General features: G+C 42.9%; 1 protein-coding gene across 2 annotated transcripts in view; it reads right to left on the bottom strand.

The window, feature by feature from the left end:
* Wdr76 (WD repeat domain 76) overlaps positions 1 to 27,142 on the bottom strand; it is a 38,455-nt gene extending 11,313 nt beyond the window's left edge. The window contains exons 1-9 of one of the 2 annotated variants that reach the window (XM_028878720.2): positions 27,038 to 27,142; positions 22,625 to 23,011; positions 17,741 to 17,833; positions 14,760 to 14,815; positions 10,463 to 10,592; positions 9,023 to 9,124; positions 8,883 to 8,926; positions 6,158 to 6,311; positions 2,879 to 3,034 (exon numbers count right to left, since the gene is read on the bottom strand). In XM_028878720.2, coding sequence (XP_028734553.1) covers positions 2,879 to 3,034; positions 6,158 to 6,311; positions 8,883 to 8,926; positions 9,023 to 9,124; positions 10,463 to 10,592; positions 14,760 to 14,815; positions 17,741 to 17,833; positions 22,625 to 22,780 — 891 coding nt within the window. In that variant the 5' untranslated portion in view covers positions 22,781 to 23,011; positions 27,038 to 27,142. Of the gene's footprint in view, positions 1 to 2,878; positions 3,035 to 6,157; positions 6,312 to 8,882; positions 8,927 to 9,022; positions 9,125 to 10,462; positions 10,593 to 14,759; positions 14,816 to 17,740; positions 17,834 to 22,624; positions 23,012 to 23,658; positions 23,773 to 27,037 lie in introns of those variants that run through there. The other variant, XM_028878719.2, reaches the window with a different exon arrangement.
* Positions 27,143 to 27,188: the final 46 nt, after the last annotated feature.

Genomic DNA, 27,188 nt, shown 5'->3' with positions numbered 1-27,188 from the left:
CTGGAACTAATGATCCTCCTGCATTCTCTTCCCACGTGCTGGGATTACATAAAATTTGAAACATGGTCCTTCAGTAACCCAGGCTGGACTCAAACTCAACATATATAGCTAAAGGACTTTGAACTTCTCATTCTCCCAGGTGTTAAAATTACAAGCATGTGCCACCACACCAGTTTGTGTGGTGCTGAGGATTGAACCCAAGGCCTTGTGACTACTAGGCAGGCACTCTAACAACTGAGCCACATCCCTAGCACAGATCAAAATGTTTAATTTTCAAATCTGACATGGCAGCTCACACCTCACTTGGGAGGATCTCTGTGAGTTTGGCCAGCTTGGTCTACATAGTGAGTTCCAGGACAGACAGAATTACAAACACCAAAAGAGGAGAAAAAAATTAATTTTTTTTTATTCTGATTTCACTAAAAGGTAAATAATTTGCTACAATCCTATTTGCCAAGGCAAACTGGGCCTAGAAGTCGAGCCTTTCATCCCAGCACTTGAAGGCTGTGACAGGAACATCACAAGTCCGGGTAAACCTACGTTATGTGACAAGGCTCTATCTCAAAAACACAAATTCAAATTTAACTATCTTCATTCTTTAATTGAATGAAAAAACCAACCAAGAGAAAAGCTCCCCCAGCTTGTAAAACAGACAATTTAGGAATCCAGTGAAAAATGAACTAGAAGCAGCCATCATTCCATATTACAGTAGTTATTAGAATAAATGTTTTTTAATCCTAGTTACTTACTTACTTATTTATTGAGGCAGGGTTCCTCTGTGTAGCTTGGAGCCTTTCCTGGAACTCACTCTGTAGTCCAGGCTGGCCTCGAACTCACAGAGATCCACCTGCCTCTGTCTCCCGAGCACTGGGATTAAAGGTGTGCACCACCACTGCCCGGCTTTCGAATTCTGCTCTCTGGCACTGAGACTGTAAGTGTATGCCATCATGAACAGAGGGGTTTTGTTTTGGTTTTTAAAGATTATCTATTTTATCTCAAAATAAATAAATAAATAAATAAGAAAAAAAGATTTATTGTTTCCTGTGGGGGGGGTTATTTTGCTTGCTTGCATGGCTGGATATACCACATGCATGCTTGGTGTCCAAGGTCATCAGAAAAGGGCATCAGATCTCCTGGAACTGGAGGTACGGATGGTTTAAGCCTCCATGTAGATACTGGGAGCTGAACTAGGCCTCTGGAAAAGCAGCAAGTACTCTTAAGCACTGAGCCGCCTCTCCAGCCCCTGCACAGCAGCTCATATGGGTTCTGGGGACTGAACTCAGGTCCTCCTCGTTGTACCGAGAACTCTCTCTCCCAGCCCCAAATTTAACATGCTTTTAAAAACAGGTACTACAAGATTTTAATCCCAGCATTCAGGGAGGCAGAGACTGTGGATCTCTGTGAGTTCGAGGCCAGGCTGGTCTACAGAGTGAGTTCCTGCAGGACAGCCAGGACTGTATAGAAAGATCCTATCTCAAAAACAAAACAGACAACAAAAGTCTAAGCACCCAGATTCCTTCACCATTCTTTATTTTTTTCCTTTTCTGCCATGTTGGAAATCAAACACAGTTATATGCATGTTAGGTAAGCACTCTATCACTGAGCTAAACCTCTGGACTTCAAGTGGTCTCAAACAGACATATATTCCACCAGAAAGGCCTTATCCTCAAGAGATGGTTAAAAATAAAACCCTTCTGGTGTCTGTTTCTTGCCAGAGAACACAATATCACTAATACCTGTTGTCCATTCTGACTTTGCTGGGTCAAAACGACTGAGCTAATCCCTTTACCATCTATGTTAGAAGTGTGCTGGGAGAGAGGTGGGATGGAGCTCAGTCGAGTCGGCAGAGCATTTACCAGGACGCATAAATCACTGGGTTTGATCCTAAGGACTGCATAAACCGGGCATCATGGTGCATACCTACATAATAACGGTATTTGGGAGAGGGAAGCAAGAGGATCAAAAGCTCAAGGTTAGTCTTGGCTACATAAGGTCAACTGTGTATGAGACTTTTTTAAAAATGGGGTTTGGCTCAGTAGTAGAACAGGGTTTCTCTGTGTAGCTTTGCACCTGTCCTAGATCTCACTCTGTAGACCAGGCTGGCCTCGAACTCACAGAGATCCACCTGCCTCTGCCTCCCGAGTGCTGGGATCAAAGGCGTGCACCACCACCACCCAACAGTAGTAGAACTCTTATCTAGCATATTCCTTGGCTCTGAATCCAATCTCTAGCATGCACACACACACAAAAAGAAAATTAAATCTTAGCTGGAAGACTATAGAAAATTCTATTTTATTTTATGTAGTTTATGTGTTGTGGTATAGACCAAAAGTTTGGAGTATATATAATGTAATGAATATCCATAAACAAAAAAATATTCTAATATTTTTCCCAAAATGAATATGCACAAGGCTCAAGCCTAGAAACAGTTCAGTACTTTTACTCAAAAGCTTTCTTTTCCACAAATAAAACAATTATATAACAAGAATATGGTGGCATGTGCACACAATGTAGTCCCAGATATTCTGGAGGCAGAGGATGGAGGATCACCAATCAGTTCAAAGCTAGCCGGGGCTGCTTAGTGATACCCTACCTCAAAAACCAAAACATAATTAATTTATTCACACTAATTCAATTTAATTTTCATGACAACTCTGTAAGACTATCCCATTTCATAGCTAAGGAAATGGAGGCACAGACGCTGAGTAACTTTCAAAGGTCAAACCTAACTGATAATAGACCGTCTATGGCTTGAACTTAGTCCCTAAACTATACAACAAACTTCTCTCAATCTGACTGATACAGGAATCAAGCGTACCATTTAAGAAATATTCCAGAATATTATCTGATGTCAGGTTGTAAACACATTAACATTTACCTCTTCAAAAATGCCACTGGAAAAGTCCCCACATCGCAGTGTGCCATCGTAGCTCAGTGACAGTAGGTGGGCTGGATTGGTGGGTGAGAAGTAAAGACAGCTAACGGGCTGACTGTGGGGATAAAAAACATATGTCTGATCTTCACATTGCTGGGTCTGGAAGAAAGTTGGAGGTGAGGGAAAAGACAAAACTAGTGAAAAGTAGTAATGGTTGCTATGTCTTCATATCAGTAAAGAATTAACATAGGAATTATATTGAGTCTTTAGTCTAACTACACTCACTCTCCCAGACAATCAGAACCTTTTAAGAGCATGTGTATGCGTGTACAACACACCCATATAGAGGCCATGACACACATGTGTAAGTCAGAGGATACATTGCAGTTGTCAGCTCTCTCCTTTCACATGAATTCAGGTCACCAGGCAAGCATCTTTTTTTTTTTCCCCCCCAGGGCTGAGGACCGAACCCAGGGCCTTGCGCTTGCTAGGCAAGTGCTCTACCACTGAGCTAAATCCCCAACCCCCCCCAGGCAAGCATCTTTACCCTCTGAGCATCTCACAGGCCCAGAATCAAAAACTTTATATTGGAATTTTTGTTTCCTCATATTCAGTTTAACAATACCCAGCCACATTAATTTCACATGCCCAGCTTTGGGCAACTATCAAACTAGTTTCTTCTTAACAGAGGCAACAAAAACCCTGCATCTGCCAGTTGAGATGGCATGCACCCATGATCACAGCTACTCAGGAGGATCACCTGAGCAGGGGAATGTTGTGGGAGGTGGTGTTTATGGCTAATCCAGGAAACACAGCAAGACCTCCCCTCAAAAAACAAAACAAAATCCTCTGGAGAGCTGGCTCAGCAGTTAAAATCATTTGCTGCTCTTGCAGAGAACCCGAGTTGGATCCCCAGCACCTGACAACATATAACCATCCGTAACTCTAATGCCAGGGAATCTGTTGCCCTCTTTCAGGAATGTACCTGGTGCACACACATACAGGCAGACAAAACACCCATACATGTAAAACAAAAATAAAATGTAAAAAAATTTAATATAAAAAGTATGGGTTATTCGCTGGGCAGTGGTGGTACACGTCCTTTAATCCAAGTACTTGGGAAGCAGAGCCAGGCAGATCTCTGTGAGTTCGAGGCCAGCCTGGTCTACAGAGTGAGATCCCAGACAGGCACCAAAACTACACAGAGAAACCCTGTCTCAAAAACCACCACCACCACCACCACCACCCCAGAAAAAAAAAGTATGGGTTATTCAATATCAAGTGGTCATCTCTGAAATCATATACATAAAAGTAACATAAGAACTGAGTGAATTATATTAAGAAGATATATGCATATCTATGTAACAACAATTAAAGAAATACAGGCCATGAATTTGAGAGCAAGGGAAAATGGGAAAAGTTGGAGAGAGGTAAGAGAAAGGGTAAAATTATTTTAAAAAATGTAAAAATATAAAGTATGGGACAGTGAGATGACTCAGAAGGTAAAGGTGCTTGTCACTAAAACATATGCAGGCAAAACACTCATACACATAAAATTATAATACCACTAAAGATACACACAGGCAATACATCCATCTACATAATATTATAAAAAAGATACTTCAGTTCTGAGCAGCAATTCTTTTGTTGTTGTTTTGTTTTTGTTTTTCTGAGACTGGGTCTCTCTATGCAGCCCTGAATGGGCTGGAACTCAGTAAGTAGACCAGGCTGGACTTGAACTCACAGATCCACCTATCCCCACCTCCCAAGTGTTGGAATTAAAGGTGTGAGCTGCCATACCTGGAGCTGATTTTTTTTTTCTTTTAAGATTTATTTTAGAGCCAGGCATGGTGGGCATACCTTTAATCCCAGGACTGGGGAGGCAGAGGCAGGTGGATATCTGTGAGGTCAAGGCCAGCCTGATCAACATAACCAAGTTCCAGGACATCCAAGGACTACATAGAGACCCTGTTTAAAAAAAAAAAAAAAAAAAAAAAAAAAAAAAAAAAAACTTATAATTTTATTTTATGTATACATGAATGTCTGGTACATGAAAAGACCAGAAGGCATTGGCTCCCCTGGAACTGGAGTTAGAGATGGTTGTGAGCTGCTCTGTGGGTGCTGGGAACAGAACCTGGGAACTCTGAAAGAACAGCAAGGGCTCTAAACAGCTGAGCGAGATACTATCCAGCCCCATGATCATCAACTCTTTCGTCAAGCTTTTCCATTCTGAAATATTTTTTTCCCTAAAGAGCTAGGGAACAAACCCAAAGCTTCCTGCATGCTGGGCAAACACTCTACCAACTGAGCTATACAACAACAACAACAAAATTATAAATACACAAACAAAAAGGGGCTGAGGATGTAGCTCCGTTGGTAGAGCGCCTGCTCAGCATATACAAAGCCCTGGGTTCAATTCCCAGCACAGTATAAACCAGTCACAGCAGGTTGTCCTGACCTCCATACATCATGCACTGTGGCACAAACACCCTAACACACACACACACACACACACACACACACACACACACACACACACACTTTAAAAAGTTAAACAGGCTAGAGAGATGACTCAGTGATTAAGAGCTCTTCCAGAGGATTCAGGTCAATCCCCAGCACCCACATGTCAGCTCACAACAGTCTGTAACTCCAGTCGCAGGGGATCCAACACCCTTTTCTGACTTCTCTTGGCATTAAACATGTAACGTAGTAGTGCACAGGCATACATTTAAAAAAGAAAGAAAGAAAAACAAACTCATAAACATAAACTTTTAAAACTAAAATAACAAATGTAAAAAAAAAACTTTGAGCTCTACCAACGGAGCTACTAATACTGGAACTTGGGAAGCAGAGGCAGGCTGAGCTCTGATTCCAAGGCCTGCCTGGTCTACATAATTGTCTAAAAAATAAATAAATAAACCAACAACAAGACATTAAGAAAATAATACAACATGAATATGGAGAAAACATAACCTTCAAATCATAGCAGACCCTATTTTGAACATAATTTAAAAACTTACTTTTCATATGCAAATTTTTTCACATATACATTAATGTCTCCTGCCAGATAATTTATGTCCAGATGGCTAAAGATACTCAAGCTAAAAATGTTAGTTCTATAAAACAAATTTAAATTCTGCCAGATTTCTAAAATTTGGAATCATGAAGCACACAACTACAAATCTCAGCAACATTTATAAATAAATGTTCCAGGCTATCCTCTTTAAGACAGCTCCTTCAGGCAGACTTTACATCAGCTCCCAAAAGGTAGTGTCAACTTACCAAATCCCAAAGTCCGATTTGCCCAGACTTGGCCCCGGCTGCTACCAAGGTCCTCACTTCTGATGGATGAAGGGCCACAGAGGATATCGCACCTCTGGTCACTTTACGAACAGTAGCTTCACTGATGACCATACCACTTAAATTGGTTTTGTAGCTACAAAAGTTGGTAAGTTAAAGATAAAAACAATCTCAATAGTCCAAACACGTGAAATATAACTCCAAAAAGAGCACAACTAGTAAATTCTGGCAATACCCAACTTCCTAATGACAAAAGGCACCAAATAAATCAAGGTTATCATTTTCCAACTATAAAATTACTCCTGATAATTTTAATGATGATATCAAAACTTAGGAGGCTAGAATTAAAGCATGACATGACGGGGCTGGGGACGTGGCTTAGCAGGGGCAGCCACAGAGGAGTATGCTCTCTGTGCACACAAACTGCTGGCACACATACTTCATATGAGTTCATAGATTTTAACAAGAAAAGATTTTAAAGAAACAATTCAATAGTGCATAATAAAAACCATAAGGATGTCCCTACTGTTTGACTCATTAGTCCCATGTCAGGAAACCTAAGAAAAGAGTTTGCTTTTATGTATGCACTTACACACACACACACACACACACACACACACAGAAACTCCAAACACCAAATGAATAAAAGTGTGCTCTAATAAATGAGCAAATACCCAAGAAAAAAGGCACAATGTGAAACTATATATATATATATATATAGTTTAGAACATATTAGAACATAAGTAAAATATGAATTCACGGGAGCTGGAGAGATGGCTCAGCAGTTAAGAGCACACTGGCTGTTCTTCCAGAGGTCCTGAGTTCAATTCCCAGCAACTACGTGGTGGTTCACAACCATCCGTAATGAGATCTGGTGCCCTCTTCTGGCCTGCAAGCATGCATGTAGGCAGAATACTTGTATACATAATAAATCTTTAAAAAAAAATTGTGAATTCATTTGTTCAACATTGAATATATACTATCTGCCAAACAGTGTTATGGGTGAGATAAAGTCTCCACCTTCATAAAGTTTCTACCCTGTGTCAGGCCAGGCCTACTACTGAAGGCCTGTAACCTTAGCAACTTAAAAATGAGCCTGACTGCATGCAGGCTTTAATTTTAATTCTCAACCTGACACTTGTGAAGAAAGACTGTCTAAAACCCAGTTGGTCTGGGAGCATGTCTATGAAGAATTATATTGATTATTTAATTGATGTAAGATCCACTCAATGTGGTTGGCACTATTCCCTAGGCAGAGAGGCCAAAATTGTGTAAGAGTAGAGAATAGGCAGGGTATGGTGATGCACCCTTTTAATCCCAACACTCTCAAGGCAGAGGCAGGCAGATCTCTGTGAGCCCAAGACCAGCCTGGTTTTTAGTGAGACCTTGTCTCAAAAAAAAAAAAAGAATGGAGAGCCAACATACTTTTTTGAAATACCTAAAAGAAAGCAGGGCAGTAGTGGCACATGCCTTTAATCCTAGCACCTGGGAGGCAGAGGCAGGCAGATCTCTGAGTTCCAAACCAACCTGGTCTACAGAACAAGTTCCAGGACAGCGAGGGAAATACAGAGAAACCCGGTCTCAAAAAAAAAAAAAAAAAAAAACAAAGAATGGAGAAACCAAGCTGCACACAGCATGCACACATTAACTGTTTCTGCTCTCGACTGTGACTATGTAACCAGCTGTTTCCAGCTCCTGCCATCTGGAAATTGCCACAGTGAAAGACTGTGACCTCAAACTGTGAGCCAAATACACCTTGTCTTCCTTGAATTACCTTTGTCAGAGTATTTTCTCGAAGCAATAGATAATTAAACTAAAACACTAGACTACAGAATGAGTTTAAAGTGGCCTGAACAACTTGGGGATACTTCACCTCAAAACAGGGCCTGGAGAGATGACTCAATGGTTAAGAACACTTGCTACTATTCCAGAGGACCCAGGTTCAGTTCCTAGCACCCTCATGGCAGCTTACAATCAGTTCCAAGGGATTCGGTGCCCTCTTCCTGGTCTCTGTAGGCACCCAGGCACATGCACTACCCTCATGTACATGTAGGCAAAACATTCCTACACATAAAAATAAGTATATTAAAATATATAAAGTGGTGCACGCCTTTAATCCCAGCACTTGGGAGGCAGAGGCAGGGATATCTCTGTGAGTTTGAGGCCAGCCAGAATATGCAGTGAGACTCTGTTTTGAGAAAAGTAAATAAATAAAATAAAATAAAATGTATGTCTAAAACATAGGGCTAGAGACATAGTTCAGTGGTAAGCACTTGCCTAGCACACTTAAAGCTTTAGTTTAACCCTTAACACTATGAAACAAGTGAGCAAGCAAACAATTGCCAGAATAGAAACAGTAGGAATGGATGATTTTTCCACTACTTTCAAGGTTTCCTCTAATAGTATAAAATATATATTATAGCTTTTTTTAAAAAAGTCCTATACAACATTTACTCATGAATTTTATGTTTATGAGTGCTCTGTCTTTAAGCACACCAGAAAAGGGCACCAGATCCCACTACAGATGGTTGTGAGCCACCATGTGGTTGCTGGGAACTAAACTCAGGACCTCTGGAAAAGCAGTTAAGTGCTCTTAACTGCTGAGCCATCTCTCCAGCACCTATACTATAGCTTTTATACTGCTAGCATCTCAAAAAGTATAAAACAAAGGTCAAATATAAAACAAAAGCAAGGAATTTTAACTTACCTTTTAATGCTAGATAGTCCCTCCTTGGTCCTCTCCTTACTTGTCTGCAACATTGGAAAAGACCAAGGACTAAGTTCATATATACACACAGAAATTTCCTTAGGTGATTCTAAAAGCTGTGAAAGCCTCCCAAGTGATACCTTGCTCATCTCGGCCCATGTCTTCAAAGATGCTTTGAACAGTTCATTGCTGTCATTCTGGTTTTCAGGAATCATTTCTAAGGGTCCAGGAGGTAACAAAGGCTATCAAAAAGAAAAGGCAAAAGGTTTTTTTTGTCCTAGAACATAAACTGAGAAGAGCCAGGGTTCTGGTTCTCATTTTCACTACTTTCAACATCAACAACAGTGGCACATCGTAGGCGTTTAAAAATGGTTGGCTACTCAAAACGGTGCATGGTGGTACCCACCTGTAATCCCAGCACTCAGGAGGCCCAGGCAGGGGGATCATGAGTTTCAGGCCAGCTTCAGTTACATAATGATACTCCTAGACAAAAAAGGCTCAAAATTCATGCCAAAGCCTGAGATGTATCTCACTTAGCAGAATGCTTGCCTAGGAAGCATGACACAAAACAGCTACGGTGGATTATACCTCTAATCTCAGCACTGGGAAGGTGGAAGCAGGATCAGAAATTCAAGGTCACCCTGAACTACATAGTAAGTTCAAGGCCAGCTAAGACTACATGAGTACCTGTTTTTAAAAAAGCTCTATCAAGGGATCCTCTTCATTTTCATTTTATCATTTTGTGTATGTGTAATGTATGTGCATAACATGTGTGTTCATGTGAATGTGGATGCACACGCATATCACACATGCACAAGTCAGAACAGCCTCTGGTGTTGGTGGTCCTCATCTTGTTTTAAAACAGGGTCTCTACTGTTTGCCGCTACATACGCCTGGCCAGCTGCCCACCAGTGTCTAGAGTTCTCTAGTCTCAGCTGCCCATCTCACTATGGAATTAAGTGCATAGTGCCATACTCAGCTTTACATGGGTTCTGGGGATTCAAACTCAGGTACTATTTGTACAGCAAGCATTTCTCCCTCTGAGGCAGCTCCCCAGCCCAATCCTCACCAGTTTGATCATCTATTACACAGTATTAAACGCTACCGCTTATTACTTACTAAACCCTTAACATAATGTGAAGAAGTTTATGGATTCTACTTAATTTCACCCTTACAATATTCTATTGATATTTCTTTTGCTTTTTATTCTAGACACACTCTTACTATCTAGCTCAGGTAGACTCGAACTATGTAACCCAGCTCTCCTCAAACTTGTGACAATCCTCCTGCCTTAGCCTCCCAAACACGGAGATTACACATGTGATCCATACACCATTTTTTTAATGTAGAAACTGAAGCTCACAAGAACAAGTAATTTACCCCCAATTCCACAATTTCCTGTAGAAACACAGAGTGTTAACAACTCAACTCTGAAGTCTTATTAAGTCATACAATATCGAAGTATTAAATTAATAAAAGTGAAACATAACAAAAAAAAACCCCATCAGTCTGGTTTCAAATACTTTCAATGTTTCAGTATTTGATTAAGCTAAATGCACTGTATTTGCACTTTTTCTTACATTTTCTTCCTCTTCTTCGAATGTAGGCTGTGCTGGAGCTGCTGGCAAGGGAACTCCCAAAGGGTCCACTTTCAACAATCGCATGGACCTTCGACAGCCAATCTCATTTTCTTTCTTCTTAGGCCTCTTTCTAATGGAGGAGAGGAAACACTCATGGTTTCTCACTGAATGGTAAAATGTATTTAGTAACTTGTTAAAGACTTTTTTATTTTTATGTCTATGTATGTGTGCCTGTGTGAGACCATGTGCACCATGTGTGTGCCTGGTGCCCAAGGAGGCCAGAGGGCATCCAATCACCTGGGATTGGAGTTACGGGTGCCAATGAGTCACTGCTGTGGGTGCTGGGAGCCAAGCCCAGGCCTCCAAGAGGAGCAGTATATGCTCTTGACCATTCAGCCATCTCTCAGGTCCTGTACTTAGAAATTTTAATTTAAGGAACATTTAGGAATGTGTACTATAGGCACATTCACACACTGTATAGGTAAAGAGACATAGCTGTTCTGGCTTTTTTTTTTTTTTTTTGTGTGTGTGTGTGTGTGTGTGTGTGTGTGTGTGTGTGTGTGTGTGTGTCGTGTGCTTGTTTGAGAACCACATGCATACAGGGCCCACAGGTCAGAAAAGGGTATTAAATATCCTGGACCTAGAGATTCAGGTAGTGGTGAGCCTCCCAGTGCAACTGCAGGGAATCAAACCTGAGTATCTGCAAGGGCTACAGGTGCTCTGAAGCACCGATCTATCATCTCTTTGCCACACCGACTTTAATAAAGTCTCAAAATAATCTAAACCGAAAAGCTTAATGTGAAGAAGTAAGAGCCATTAAATAAAGCATGTCACACACATCTGTCAGAACGTGGTCAAAAGAATGACATGTGGCCGGGCGGTGGTGGCGCATGCCTTTAATCCCAGCCCTTGGGAGGCAGAGGCAGACGGATCTCTGTGAGTTCGAGGCCACCCTGGACTACAGAGTGAGTTCCAGGAAAGGCGTAAAGCTACACAGAGAAACCCTGTCTCGAAAAACCAAAACAAACAAAAAAAAAAAAGAATGTCATGTGATGAACCATGTCCTGGCAAACTGTGAGAGGGGCTCCAGGAAAAAAGGCAGAGGTACATTTGTTCCCTGGATTGTTTTTAGATGTGATTTCATGCCTCCAGGACAAACATTTACATTCAATTTATAAGACATGTTTATTCTTGTTGGATGTCAGAGCACAGCTATGGAGCCAGTCTGGTCAGTGTGCCCTGAATCTGATATGGCCTTAAGCCTTGCTTTCCTGCTTTCCCAGATATAATCTACAGTACGTGCCGGGCAATTCTCTTTCAATTACTGTCCTGAGAAAATGGGAATGAGCTGCTCTGTTAATAATTAGCATATGCTTACTGATGTTTATTTACATGTTTTTCTGACATGTAACTCAAACAAACAATCTTCCCTGGATCATTGCTTTGTTATATTTGTGTATAAAAGTACACCAAAGGGCTGGGGATTTAGCTCAGTGGTAGAGCGCTTGCCTAGCAAAGCACAAGGCCCTGGGTTCGGTCCTCAGCTCTGAAAAAAAACTAAAGTAAGGTTGTCTACAGCATTAGACTGTAGTCCGCCCATTCTTTCAGGTCCTCAAATCCCAGGTCCAGCAGACAAGATCTGTATAGTTGGGCTAAAGTAGACACATCTCTAATAGAATAATGCCAGGTATAGTGGCTCACACTTGAAACCCCAGCAAATGAGAGGCAAAGATAGGAGGATTTCCATGAGTTTGAAAACAGCCTGGGCTACATAGTGAGTTCTAATACACCCTGAGATACACGGTGAGTCCCTCTCTCAAGAGGAAAAACAAAACAAAACTGGGGCTAGAAAAATGGCTGAGTGGCCAAGAGTACTTGTTATTGCAGAGGACCTGGGTTCAATTCTCAGCACCCACTTGGTGGCTTACAATCATCATTAACTCCATCTTGGGGACCCAAACCTTCTCCTAATCTACTCAGGCACCAAGCATGCATGTGATACACAGACATATATGCAGGCAAAACATTCATACACATAAAATAACTACATCAAAAAAAAAAAAACTAATAGAAAAAACACAGAATCTAATAAAATAATATGCAACCATAAAAGAATGAAATATGTGTGGTGTTATTGTGTTCCCCAAAATATTATGTACCCTAATAAACTTATCTGGGGTCCGAGAACAGGACAGCCACAATATTAAACATGAGGATAGGCAGTGGTAGCGCACGCCTTTACTCCCAGCACTCCAGTGGCAGAAATCCATGTGTTCAAGGATACTGCCAAGCATGGTGACTCACGCCTTTAATCCCAGGGAGTGATGGTAGAAAGCAAAAGGTATACAAGGAGTGAGGACCAAAAACTAGAGGCATTTGGCTGGTTAAGCATTTGGCTGGTTAAGCATTTGGCTGGTTAAGCTTTCAGGCTTTGGAGCACAGTTCAGCTGAGAGCCATGAGGACACAGATGCTTCCAGTCTGAGGAAACAAGATCAGCTGAGAAGTTGGCCAGGTGAGGTTAGCTGTGGCTTGTTCTGTCTCTCTGATCTTCCAGTGTTCACCCCAATAACTGGCCTCAGGTTTGATTTTATTAATAAGAACTGTTAGAATTCCTGCTACAAATATGACTTAGGATGTTATCTCCATGAGAAAATGCCTTTGGCCCCTAGTCTTCATGCACACTTGCAAATACATAAACACACACACATACACGCATAGCGATTCACTAAAAAGTGTGGCAAAACAACAAAAGAATAAACAAAGAAAAGGGGGTAGGAGGGGAAAGCTGAGAAAAGAGATGCTTCTTAAATTACTTCCAAAAACTAATATATAGCATTGATAGTATAGCTCAGTAGTAGAGCACTTGCCTAGAATAGATGGAATTCGATTTGATCCACAGCAATATTTAAAAAAAAACACTAAGTGTATGTAATAATCTACACAATCATATGACCTACATGGGAATCTACTTCTGAGATCCCCACTCATTTAGGATTTCTCAGGCTACAAACAATGGCTGGAATGCAGCTCAGAAGTAAAAAACACTCAACTATTACGTGTGAGCCCCCCCCCCACACACACACACACCTCTGGTTCCAACCCCAGCAACAAACGTGCTCCGAGAAAAGCACTCTTCATAATAATGAAAATGTGGACACTCACGGTAGAATAAACCAAGGAGGAAAGAAAGTGCTGTCATTCCAGCTCGGAGGCAGGAGAACCACAAGTCTGAGGCCAGTCTGAGCTGCAGTGAGATCCAGGTTAACCTAGGCTACATAGTGGCACTCCATCTTAAACAAACAGGGCTGGGAGATGGCTCAGCGGGTGGTCTACAAACATGAGACCCTGAGTCTGAATGCCCACACCACACAGAAAGCTAGATGTGCATGCACAGCCTGTAAGACCAGCACTGGAAGGTGGAAACAAGGAGATCCCAAGAGCTAGCTGGCCAGCCTAGCCCAAAAGAGCTTCCAGTTCAGTGAGACACTGTCTCACACCAATAAGGTGGACAATAAGAGGAGGACTCCCAATGTCCTCTGCATGCACACATGCATTCAAGAAAGCATTTATACCCATACACTCATGTGCATGCACCACATATACACATAGTACAAACACAAGCGCGCATGGACACACAACATGCATGGACACACATACACACGGGGGTGGGGTGGGGATAACATATCTGGGCCAGCAAGATGGTTCAGTGGGTATGGGGCCTGCAGCCAAGGCTGGGACCCACATGATGGAAGAAGTTCCAGCTAACCTGTAGAAGTTCCAGGACAGCCAGGATGTATATGTATGTGTGTGAGTGCCTGCATGAGTTTATACACCACCATGTGTATTCAAGAGTCCCCAGAGGCCAGAAGAGGGGACTGAATGCCTTGGAACTAAGTTACAGGCAATTATAAGCGGCCATGTGGGTGCTAGGAACCAAACCCAGGTCTTCTGCAAGTTAATCCACTGAGCCACTGCTCCAGCCAAGGTCTGTTCGATTTCAAAGGCTGTATTCTCTCTATTGTACAACCGCCACACTACCAACTTGATACGACTGCCTCTATAAACACTAAGTGCCAGAACCTTCAGACTCCAGTGACTTCCGGAAGACTCACCGATCTTTGCTAACAATAAAATACGCAAACTAGGCATGGCAGCATGTGCCATAATCCCAGCAATTGAGGGGTGGAGGCAGGAAGATAAGAAGCTTGAGGCCAGCTTGGGCTACAAGTCAGTGTCTCAAATTTAAAATCCTCAGCAAAATATCGTGGTCTAGTCAACGTGAAGCCGGTCCTTTACCTCTTTGATTCAGTCGGCTGGCTCTTCTTTATCATTCCACGGAGCCTTGCAGCTGACTGAAAAGCACATAAAATATTTGTTCACATAAAAATGCTACCATATAACTACACTGTCTACTCATTAAAGTAGTAAGTATTTGCTACTATATCCAGGCTTATTTAGGAAATATACATTTTTTTTAATTCAATACTTATTCTTGGTAATAGACATGAGATAAATACCATAAATAATAAAAGCACCATCTAATATATTGGCATTCTGGTACCTTGAGCCAAGCTGCTTGTGAGTTCACATGACTAAACACAGGTTCAGGAGCACAGCACTTGCCTAGAATGCACAGGCTTGGTTTTAACCACAACATTGCAAAAACAAATTTAAAAAACTAATAAGCAAAGTGAGATGGCTCACACCTATCCCAACATTCAGGAGGCTGAAGTAGGACAAATAAATGTAAGTTCAAGGCCAGCAAGGCTACATAGCAAGACTGTCCATAAATAAATAAATAAATAAAACAGTAAGAGCCAGTGAGATGGCTCAATCCATAAAAACACTTGCTGCCAAGCCTGATGACCTGAGTTCACCAGGACCCACACAGGGCAAGAGAGAAGTGATTCCCGCAAGTTGCCCTCTGACCTCCATGCATGTGCCATGGCACGCAGGCACACCCGTGCACACCCACGCACTCTGCCTTTCTCTTCCTCTCTTTCTCAAAATTAAATGTTGATAAGAAAATCAAAAAATAAGACATGGGCTGAGCATGGTGGCACATTCCTCTAATCACAGTATTTGTGAGGAAGAAGTAGGTGGATCACTGAGTTTGAGGCCAGCCTGATCTACATAATGAGTTCCAGGTCAGCAGAGTTACATGGTGAGACCTCAAAAACAAAAAAGATGAAACAGGTTCACATATAAACACATATGAAAGGTATACACTCCTACACATACATATACAAACCACAGAATTCAATCTATAGTGCTGGAAACCTATTTGGACATTTTCCAGAAAAGTTATAGGTTATATTTTTCATAACTAAAATTATAACTTTTTAAAAAAAGATTTTGTTGTTATTTTTCTAGATAGAGTTTCTCTGTGTAGCCCTGGCTATCTTAGAATTTGCTTTGTAAACCAAGTTGGCCTCAAACCAGAGATTCATCTGCCTCTGCCTCCCAAGTGCTGGGATTAAAGCTATGTGCCACCACCGCTCAGCTTTAAGATTTATTTTTATCTCACATGTATGAGTATTTTGCCTGCAGAGGCCAGAAGAAGACGCCCCTAAAAGCAGAATTACAAATACTTGAGAGTCACCACATGAGTGATGGCAATTGAACCCCAACACTGGAAGAGCTCAACAGAGTCATCTCTCCAGACTCTCAAATTGTAGTTTTGATTAATTAAAATCACAAGTAGACTATATAAATTGTTTTCTTTCTTTTTTTCCTGTGGTACAGGCTAGCTCTGAACCTGCTATTTAGTCAAGGTTAACCTTGATCTACAGAGTGAGACTTTGCCTCAAAAAAAAACAAGGCCAGGTATGGAGCACTGAGAGAGAGGCAGAGACAGGCTAATCCCTGGGACTCAATGACAGCCAGCAGAGTCTAACTGGCAGGCACCAGGTTCCAGTCGAAGATCCTGTCTCAAAAACAAGGCAATGGCTCCTGAGAACAATACCTGGATTGACCTATGACTGCCAAACATCTACATACCAAAAGAGTGAAAAAAGATGCCTACAGTCAATTAAAAATGGTAATATCTATTAAGAAACATGAACCAGGCTGCATGGGGATATTACTCACAGGTAGAGCTTGCCTAGCATATACAGATCCCTGGATCTGATCCAGCACAGCCAAAGAAAAAGAAAAAAATACATAAATCAGAACATGATTCTTCAGATGTATCCTACATCTTCTTTTTTCAAAGAATTAAATATTAAGGGTCTGGAGAGATGGCTCAGAGGTTAAGGGCACTGGCTGATCTTCCAGAGGCCCTGAATTCAATTCCCAGCAACCACATGATGGCTCACAACTGTCTGTAGCGGGGATCTGATGCCCTCTTTTGGCATAAAGTTGTACATGCAGATAGAGCACTCATACATAAAATAAATATATCTTTAAAAAAAATTATACATTAACTCCATCTGGGAACCTCTTGGTTAATATACTTTTTAAAAGAGCTTTACAAGCTTCTTTTATTGTTCTTGGTTTTTTTTTTTGAGATAGTTTCATGTATCCCAGTTTGGCCTCAAACTTACTATGTATGACCTTGAAATATTATTGTCCAGGGGCTGGAGAGATGGCTCAGCAGTTAAGAGCACTGACTGCTCTTCCAAAAGGACCTGAGTTCAATTCCCAGCACACATGGCAGCTCACAACTGTCTGTAATGCCAGTTCCAGGAGATCCAATGCCCTCACACAGTCATACATGCAAGTAAAACACCAATAAAATAGTCTACTGTCCAGCCTCCACCTCTCAAGTTCGGGGGACACAGCGTGCAGCACCCACCAGCAGGCTTACAAAAGTGTCTTAACAGGAAACACAAAGAAAAACAAGCAGCCTAGCGGCGGCGGCGGTGCAGGCCCTTAGGCAGAGGCAGGAGTTCAAGGCCAGTCTGCAGTTTGAGGCCAGCCTGGTCTACAGAGTGAGCTGCAGTACAGCCAAGGTACAGAGACATCCTGTCTTGGATGGAGAAAGGAAGGAAGGGAGGGAAGAAGGAGAAGGAAAAAAGCAAAGCAAGCTGGATGTAGTGGTGCGACCCTTTAATCTCAGCCCTCAGAAGGCCAAGGCAGACATGTCAATGTAAATTCCAGGCCAGCCTGATCTACACAGAGTTCCAGGGAGACTGTCCCAAAATAGGAGGAGGACAAAGACCACAAACCAACTGACCTTATACCAAGCATTGCTTGAATTTTGCCTCCCCTCATTTGAGGTGGAAAATTATCATCTAATTATCTCATCTTGGTTTTCATACAAACTCCATACATACCTCAGATAACTGAAGGGAAGCAAAAAAGTTTGCATTTTCTCTGATGTTCTTCAACCTCTTCCTCTCATAAGGTGACAATCCTGAAAAATCATCCTAGAAAATATACAACAAAATCTGTCACTTCACACATTAATAGCAAAAGCAACGCACAAAAGCAGATTCCTCATTCTCTACCTAGGCATTTCCCTTCAAACTGCACAGAACCTCTAATTATTTCATCTTATCTTACCAAACAGCCCATAATCTCTGCTGGACTAGATATTAAGAGAATTGTGGGTGCACATCTTTGACCCCAGCACTTGGGAGCATGAGCAGACAGATTTCTATGATTTGAGGCCAGCCTGGTCTACATAATGAATTCCAGGACAGCCGAGGGCTATCGAGGGCTATGTAGAAAGACCCTGCCTCAAAAAAAAAAAAAAAAGTAATCTAATCTAAGCAGCCAAATGCCATGCCCTTACAGCAAACTATTTCCTAGCAGCCAAACATTATCTTTAGAGCTGGAGAGATGGCTCAGCGGTTAAGAGCACTGGCTGCTATTCAAGAGAACCAGGGTTCAATGCTTGCCTCTTATAACCAGTTCTGATGTACCTACTACACATTACACTTCATCAAAATTAACCAAAGGGGATGGGGGAGACATCACACAAGTTCCAATACAGATAAAAGACAAAAGACAAAGCTGTGGCACATAATCTCAGTACTAGGGAAGGTGAGGCAGGAAGCTACACGTTCAAGCCCAGCCTGGTCTTACATAGTGAGACCTTGTCTAAAAGAAAAAGTGTTCAGAAACAATACTGTAAAATGGTTCTCTGAATAAAACAAGACATAAGACAGTATATGGGGGGGGATGGCATTTGAAATCTTTGGTTTATAGTGAAAGAAATTTTACAATTTTGCTCAAGCTTGGGCTGAACTTCCTACTTGAAGGGCAAGGGTGTGTACATAAATGTGGTGTTACTGAATCAAATCTTAATGTTCCAAAGTCAGTCAACAGGCAATGGAAGTGGGGGAAGGCTTAAAGGTTGTCTCTCTTTGAGAGAGGGTCTCCCTGTGTAGCCCAGGCTGGCTTCAAACTCTCCCCACCTGCCTGCCTCAGTCTCTGGCATTCTGGGAGTGCTGGCATTATAGGCATGGTGACCCATGGTGGTAGGGAGTGGCCAGCTGGAATTATCTTTTTGAAGCAGGCACAGCTGAACGCTCCACAATGGGAGTTGTTTGGCTTTGAGGATAGTCTTGTACAACTAAAATAAAAGGTATCTGAGGACCAGAGAGATGCTCGGTGGGCAAAGTGAATGCTACGGGAGCATGAGGACCTGAGTTCAGATGCCCAGCACCACATCAAGTCGGGCACGACAGCACAAGTCTGTAACCCCACTGCTTCAAGAGCAGAAATGGCAGACGCCAGGGAGGCTCACTGGCCATCCAGTCTAACCACAACAGCTGGGCTTTAGATTCGGTAAGAGATCGTGTCTACAAAAGAAAAAAAGGACACGTTATGGAGAAAAGGCATCCTCTAGCCTCCAAACCCACCCACACAGTGAATGTGCCTGCACACACAGCTGAGTTTGTAAGTCAATCAGAAAGGGGATCGTGAGAGGAGAAAGAAACATCTTTCAAGAGATGAAGAATAGTGAGAATAACAAAACTGATTTAATAAGAAAGCAAAGAGGAGCAAGGTGGTGGTGACGCACACTTTTAATCCCAGCACTTGGGAGGAAGGGCAGGAGAATCTCTGTGAGTTCAAGGCCAGCCTGGTCTACAGAGCGAGATCCAGGACAGGCAGAGCTGTTATACAGAGAAACCCTGTCTCGAAAAAGAAAAAAAAAAAAGGAAGAAGCAAGCAAAGAGAAGTGCAGAAAAGAGGGAACAGCTGTGGGAGGGCGACATGAAGAAGACAGTAAGAAAGGGGATAAATGAGAGCAGTGTGTAATAACACATGTGTGAAGATGCCGTGATGAAACCCATTACTACACAGGCCAACCGAAAAGCAGAACCGGTAATCGTCACGCAGGCCTACAGTCCCAAGACACTGTAGCAACAAAGGAAAAAAAAAGAAAAGAAAACACCATAATCTTACCAGGAGAAAACAGCAGACAACCCCAATTGAGAATTATCATCCAAAATAACTGTCCAGGGACATGTTAGGGACATGTTAGGGACATGAAAGACTGAGAACTGTTACAGACCACAGGAGATGACAAAGACCTAATCCTGGCCACGGTAACAGAACCACAAAAGGAAATGCCTATGAAAGCTGTTGGAATCCTAACAGTTCGGTACATTAGCTAACAGCACTGTGTAAAGATCAATTTCTTTGTTTGACAGATGTTCTATGACTGTGACATTAACATGAGGATAAGCTGAGTGGGAAGCACAAATTCCCTAGGCTTCTGTTTTGGAAGTACCGTCTGACTATGGTTGCTGGGAACTGAACTCAGGACCTCTGGAAGAGCAGCCAGTACTCTTAACCTCTGAGCCAGCTCTCCAGTCCCCAAGAAGTTCTTTTTATTACATTTATCTATTCCATTTATTTATTTATGTGTGTGTGAGAGAGAGAGCTTACATCTACAGGTCTCAAAGTTTAATTTTCAGGAGTCTGTTTTCTTTCCACCATGAAAAAAGCCTTGGGAATCAAACTCACATCATCATCCTTGGCAACAAACACCTTTACCCCCTGAACAATCTCACCAGCCACGAGAGAAACTGTTCCTGAGGTTGAGCATTTTTGTTTCTCACTTGGAGACCAGGCTGGCACTGAACTTGCATCAACCTTCCTGCTTCTGTCTCGGAAGTGCTGGGGTGAAGCTGTACGCACCATCACATCAAACCTGACGATCATTTTGTTTGGTGGTTTGTGGTAATAGAATATGAACCTGAAGCCTCGTTTGCTAGGCAAGTATTCTACCACTGAACTATTTATCCCCAGGCCCAAGAAATTCCAAATGAAGCAATGGAGGCTCAGACCTTATAGCACTGAGAGACTGAGGCAAAATAATCATCAATAGTTCGAGAATAGCCTGGGCTACACATTGTGAGTTCCAGGCCAGCCTGTGCTACTAAATGAAACCCCGCTGGAAGAATGGCAAGGAGAGAAGAGGTGGTCAATTCTTTACGAAAAATATTTAGTAGAAAGGTTGGGAGATAAAACTCACAAATGAGGGCTGGAGAGATGGCTCAGAGGTTAAGAGCACTGACTGCTCTTCCAGAGGTCCTGAGTTCAATTCCCAGCACCCACATGGTGGCTCACAGTCATCTATGAGATCTGGTGCCCTCTTCTGGCATGCAAGGATACGTGGAGGCAGAATGTTGTATACATAATAAATAAATAAATCTTTAAAAAAAAAAAAAAAAAAACAACTCACAAATGTTCTCAGAAAATAAAACAAAATTCTATACTTAGAATTCAAAGTTCTCACAGATAATACGGGGAAAGAGGCTAGAAGAGTAAACACTACTCCTGACGCATGGCCAGCTTTAGTCACCCTTCCCCACAGACAGGCTGCTCGGGACAGCACTTGTGTGGCACCATAAGCCCTGTGTTCAATCCTAGCACCGTCACGGTGAAGAAAAGAGAGCAGACTAGTGACCCGTGTGACTGACGTGTCATCTGAGCCAGGTACTGCAACCCCAGGTAACACAGAGGATGACACAAAGGACCAAAAGTTCCACGGCCAACCTGGGCAACTCAGTAAGACCCTGCTTCAAAATAAAAGGTGAAAAGGGGCTGCTTCAAAATAAAAGGTGGAAAGGGGCTGGAAGGCTACCTCACTAGTACAGTGCTTCCCAAGCATGTGCAAAGCCTTAAATTCAACTCCGGGGAAAGAAATGTTGTATCTTAGTTTGTCTCCAAACGAAGAAGAAAAGTGTATCTCAGTCATTCTCAGCACCTGCTTAAACATCTCTATTGCTGTAGTTTCTACTCCTTATATCCAAGCAAAAATCAGCTTTACCTTAACCTCATATCCAGTAGTCTTAGTTTAAAAACATAATCTAATCCAGCAGTTCTGGAAGAACAGTCCCAGACCAATAGTTCAGTGCCTGTAAGTAACTGCCGGGGCGGTGATGGCCCACGCCTTTAATCCTATTACTTCAGAGGCAGAAGGATCTCAGTGAGTTCAAGGCCACCCAGGTCTACAGAGTAAGGTCCAGGAACAGCCAGGAAATGTTCTGAAATCTCTCTTTTAGAAAATAAAAAAGAAACTAGCTGGGCGGTGGTGGCCCACGCCTTTAATCCCAGCACTGGGAGGCAGAGCTGGGCGGATCTCTGTGGTCTACAGAGTAAGATCCAGGACTGGCACCAAACTACACAGAGAAACCCTGCACCAAACTACACAGAAAAACCCTGCCTTGAAAAACAAAACAAACAAATAAATAAATAAACAAATAAATGAAAACTATAGAAACAACCAGGCAAAGTGGTACATAACTTTAATTCCAGCACTTAGAAAAGGCAGGTGGATCTCTGCAAATTTGAGGCCAGCCTGGTCTACAGAGCTAATTCTAGGACAGGCAAGGCTACACAGAGAAATCCTGTCTCAAAAAACAAAATAATGATAATTTAAAAAAAATTTAAGCGAAAACTAAACTCAATAAAATTTACATTAAATTAAAAGGCTTGCAAGATGGTTCATCAGGTAAAGGTGCCTGCCATCATGCCTGACAACCTTCTTTTGATTCCTATGACCTCCACACTCATGTCAGGGCACATACATGCATGCACACTCGTGTGCAGACACACACAAGCACATGCACACACAAAACATTTTTTTTTAATTTACATTAGATAATAAAACAGATTTTGCTGGGGATCCTTTGCCACCTTAGCCTTCAGAACTTCTCATTTCAGAGTGAGAAGATAGTGAGAACCAAGCACACTCTTACCAGGCCCGGGAGGCCATCTTCATCGCTGCTTCCCATGTCCACACTGAGAGGCACGGATTCTTCGGTGCTCTGGAGTTCCAGCTTGGTACTTTCAGTATAAGCATCCAAGGATGGCTTCAGCAGAGCGGGTTCTGCCTTGGAAGACGCAGCCTTCATCTTTGAAGTTAAAACCTTTCTAGAAGACTTCTTCCGGTCAGTCTTCTTATGAGCCACTGCATTGTTAGAATTATTTTCAAATGGGGATCTGGACAACTTAAATAGTGCTAGCTTGGAATTGCTGAGCGAAAATGGGGAAAGATAAACCTTTGCTGTTTTCCCTAAAGTTGTAGTCTGTATTGGTCTCAAAGAAGTATAAGCACTACTTCCAATTTCTTTATATTCATTCACCTATTGGGGCAATAAAAGAAAAGAGTATTAGAAATCCCAGATCCTACGCTCCTTACAATACACTAAAGAAATCTGTGTAAATAAGTCTAATTCCTACTTCATAGTGACAACATGATTCAAACTGATGGCCTGTTAGGAAATTGTTCCCTCCTCAAAACCTGGATACTTAACTCTCTAACCTAAACGGAATTACTGAAGGCACATTTCTTAATCATAAGTCTGTAACTGAGGTAATTAGGCCAAAGGTCAGATTCAAGTTAGCTATAATTGCTTAAAGCTGACAGTGACTGCTGCAAAGCAAAGGCAGGGAGCCGGGGGAACCGGCCCCAAGACCCATCCCACGGTTTTGGAGTTGTTGTTGGCGAAGGAGAAGGGGGTCTCACTACTAAGCTCAGGCTGGCCTAGAACTCACTATGTAGAACAGGCTGGCCTCAAACTCAAGAGTTCCACCTGTCTCTGCCTCCCAAGTGATGGGATTAAAGGCAAACCTACCGTTATTTCTGGAGTTGGTAGGAAACTTTCCTCAACACTTAACGATCTTAGTTTCTTTTAAGGAAAAAAAAAAAAAAAAGGCAGGGATCACAGCTTTTGGTTGGCGCCAGGGGCCAGTGTCTAGCAGATCCCTCCCAAGCCGAATCAGGTCTCACCTGCACCTGGGGACAATGTCTGGAGCCCGCCTTTTCCTCACCCTCAGCTTTGGACCCGGACATCTTTCTGCCCCTGAGCAGATGGGCTCTTCCCGCTAAAATCTAGGCGGGATTGGGCGGGGCCTCTCGTAACGTGGGCGGCCCCGAGGGAGGGGCCTCCGCAGCCCGGGAGGAAGAGTGGTCTGTACTCCTTGGGCCGTGAGACCTTGAGGCGCATTTTTTTTGTTTTGTATCCTCGACCGTCACCGCTCTGCCCATTCAGACAGGATCTACAACTAAACCTGCAGCTCACCTCTCCAGTGGCTGACAGAAAGCTCTAAGGATCCGCCCTGTCTCCTGTCTCCACCCCCTAACCTAGAGAGCCATCTCCCGGGTTTTGGTTAATACAGCATCTCTCTATGTAGCCCTAGCTAGCCTCCTAATCCTAATGCCTCAGCTTCCTAAATGCGGGTTCCAGGATCCCAATCAACACTTAATTGGGTTCTGTAACATTGAGGCTAGTAGTTCCCGAGATCTGGCTTTGAAAAATACTGGCTCTTTAAGCTTAGAAAAACACCATACCGCTGCTTTGCAGCATGACCCTGAAAAAGATCCATACCCTCATAAATGCCATAAGGATCAGGAAAACAAATGAACATAAAAACCAATCAACAGCCTGGGAAAAATCACACAGTCGGTAAAGTGCCTGCATTAGGACCTGAGTTTGATTCCCAGAATCCAAACTAAAGGGCTGGGGTTATAATCCCAGCATAGGCAAGGCAAGACAAGTTGAGTTTTGAGGCTCCATAGCTAACCAGACTAACCTAAACACAGAGCCCCAGGTCCAAGAGACACTGTCTCAAAAACAACAGGGGCCAGAGAGATGACTCAACAGTTAAGGACACTTGCCACACAGGCCAGTGGTTTTATTTTGATTCCCAAAGCCCACACAAATACAATTTCTCACTGCTGTCCTCTGAGCTTCATAGGTACACCAAGGCACACCCCCATACACATCAATAATAATAGAAATAAGACTTCTTTAAAGGTGGACAGCTCCTGAGGAAAGAAATCCAAGATTGGCCTCCGGCCTCCAAGTGCATGCACACACACAAAGGCCACAACCCTTTCCCCCAGCCACCGAGATGTGCACACACCACACACACAACGTCAACATTCAGCCTTGACTTCTGCCCACTTCCTTGCAGTACTACTACTGGAAAATTACACCTGACTGCTGTCTTCTTACATCGTAATTAGGGGAGCAGCTAAGCATGATGGCCCACGCCCATCATCCCGAACTTGGGATGTGGAGGCACGTGGATCAGGAATTCAAAGTTGTCATCAGCTATAAAGGTGGTTCAAGGGAGGCAACCCTGTCTCAAAATAAGGGAGAAGGGGGAAAAGTAAACATATGTGTTGCTTGTTTCTAATAGTTGATAATGCTGGTTTAAATTGCACATGACAAACTGGAGGTGGCGGCGCACACCTTTGATCCCAGCACTTGGGAAGCAGAGGCAGGCGGATCTCAGTGAGTTCGAGGCCAGCCTGGTCTACAGAGTGAGTTAGTGAGTTCTAGGACAGCCAGGACTGTTACACAGAGAAACCCTGTCTGAGGGGGAAAAATTGCACATGACTATCTGTTCACCTGGTTTGGGTTTTTTTGTTTGTTTGTTTTATTTTGTTTTGTTTGGGTTTTGGTTTTTCGAGACAGGGTTCTCTGTAGCTATGCGCCTTTCCTGAAACTCACTCTATAGCCCAGGCTGACCTTGAACTCACAGAGATCCGCCTGGCTCTGCCTCCCAAGTGCTGGGATGAAAGGCGTGCACCACCACCACCCAGCCTGTTCACCTGTTTTTAGCTAAAGAAAAACTACAGGTCGACAGTGGTGACAAAGGCCTTGTAATCTATACTCAGCACTGGTGTCATGGAGAAGCTAGCAAGCAGGAATCCAGTCAGTCCTGGGCTAGCAGGACTTTGCCTGGGGGCAGTGTTCTAAGAGGACTTTAAAAGCCAAAACACAGGCTGGGAAAGTAACTCAGCAGAACTGCTAGAACTCGGTAGAACCTAGAATGCACAGACCCCCTGAATTCTATCCCCAGCACCACATAAAACCAGGCATGGTGACCCACACCTGTAATCTCATCTCTAGGCAGGTGAACGAAGGAGGATCAGAATTCAAGGTCATCCTCCATTACTTTGAGAGTTAGAGGCCAGGTGGGGATACATAAGACTATCTCAAGTTAAAAAGGAGAGAGAGAGAGAGAGCGCCGGGCGGTGGTAACACACACTTTTAATCCTAGCACTCGGGAGGCAGAGCCAGGCAGATCTCTGTGAGTTTGAGGCCAGCCTGGTCTACAAAGTGAGATCCAAGGCAGGCACCAAAACTACACAAAGAAACCCTGTCTAAAAAAAAAAAAAGAGCTAAAAGGCTCAGAATATGGGCATTACCTAATAAGATTTCCAAACACTGTCTTCCGTAAAGTCAGGACCTTATTAAGACTTTTCTTCATATTCTCTTGAGTTGCCATGAACCAGAACAACTAGCTTCCCATCCACATCCACTCCTATGGAACTCCCTTCTCCAAGCTAAGCCTCACTGAGAACAGGCAAGTGTTCTACTACTGAACTGCACCTCCAGCTCAGAAACATACATTTCCGAGCTAAAAAGTTCATAATATAAAAATTCTGCGTCCAGTGAAGTGACTCGCCTGTGTGTGGAAACCCAGCTACTCAGGAATCAAGAGGGAAAAACATACAAAAACCAACTAGGAGGCAAAACAAACAAACAAACAAAAAAAACCAACCTGCCTGGGCAATGGAGCAAAACAGTCCCAAAATTAATGGAAGAACAAAGATTTCTGTTTGCGCTAGCCCTGAGACCTTTCTAGTGCTAAGGTTTCGTCCTTGTTTCGTTAATTGAAAATCCTCACTACTCAAAGTTTGCCAATTTCCTGTCTTCACCCAGCAAGGGCCCAATTGTAGAAAACAAGTGAAATAATTTGATAATTATATTAGTAGCATCTTCAAGGTCCTCTATAATATAGTACTCCCAGAATTTTCACTTTGTAGACCAGACTAGCCTCAATCTCTCAGAGATCCGCCTGCCTCAGCCTCCCGAGTGCTAGAATTAAAGGTGTGTGCTCCAGCCAACAGAGGGCCCCTAAGGGATTTTTTTCAGGCAGGGTCTCATTCTGATGCCCAGGCTGCCTCCAAAACCCGGTTATCCTGTTTCAGCCTCCCACAGCCTAGGATTACAAGCTTGATCCTCATATCCGGCTCACACTCTTTATACACTTCGGAGCTTTTAACAACATACACAAACAGCCCTTCACTATCTGCTCGGTTTCTTCAAAACGTAACAAATAAAACCTTTCATCCGAACCTTCCTGAGCCTTACCAAAACCCCAAGGAAGCAACTGCCCGCCAGAAGGAGCTTCCAAATCTTGAGAGGTGGAAGGCGGGAAACTTGCCTACGGAGACGCGCAAATTTCAGTCTAGCCCTTTAAGCAGTCCCGCGCTCGGCGTTCCTCCCCAATCCCACAATCCTC

The sequence above is a fragment of the Peromyscus leucopus genome, chromosome 4, assembly GCF_004664715.2.
Source record: "Peromyscus leucopus breed LL Stock chromosome 4, UCI_PerLeu_2.1, whole genome shotgun sequence".
NCBI lineage: Eukaryota > Metazoa > Chordata > Mammalia > Rodentia > Cricetidae > Peromyscus > Peromyscus leucopus.
Note: the sequence above shows the minus strand (reverse complement) of the source record. Positions and strands in the feature narration are given on the sequence as shown.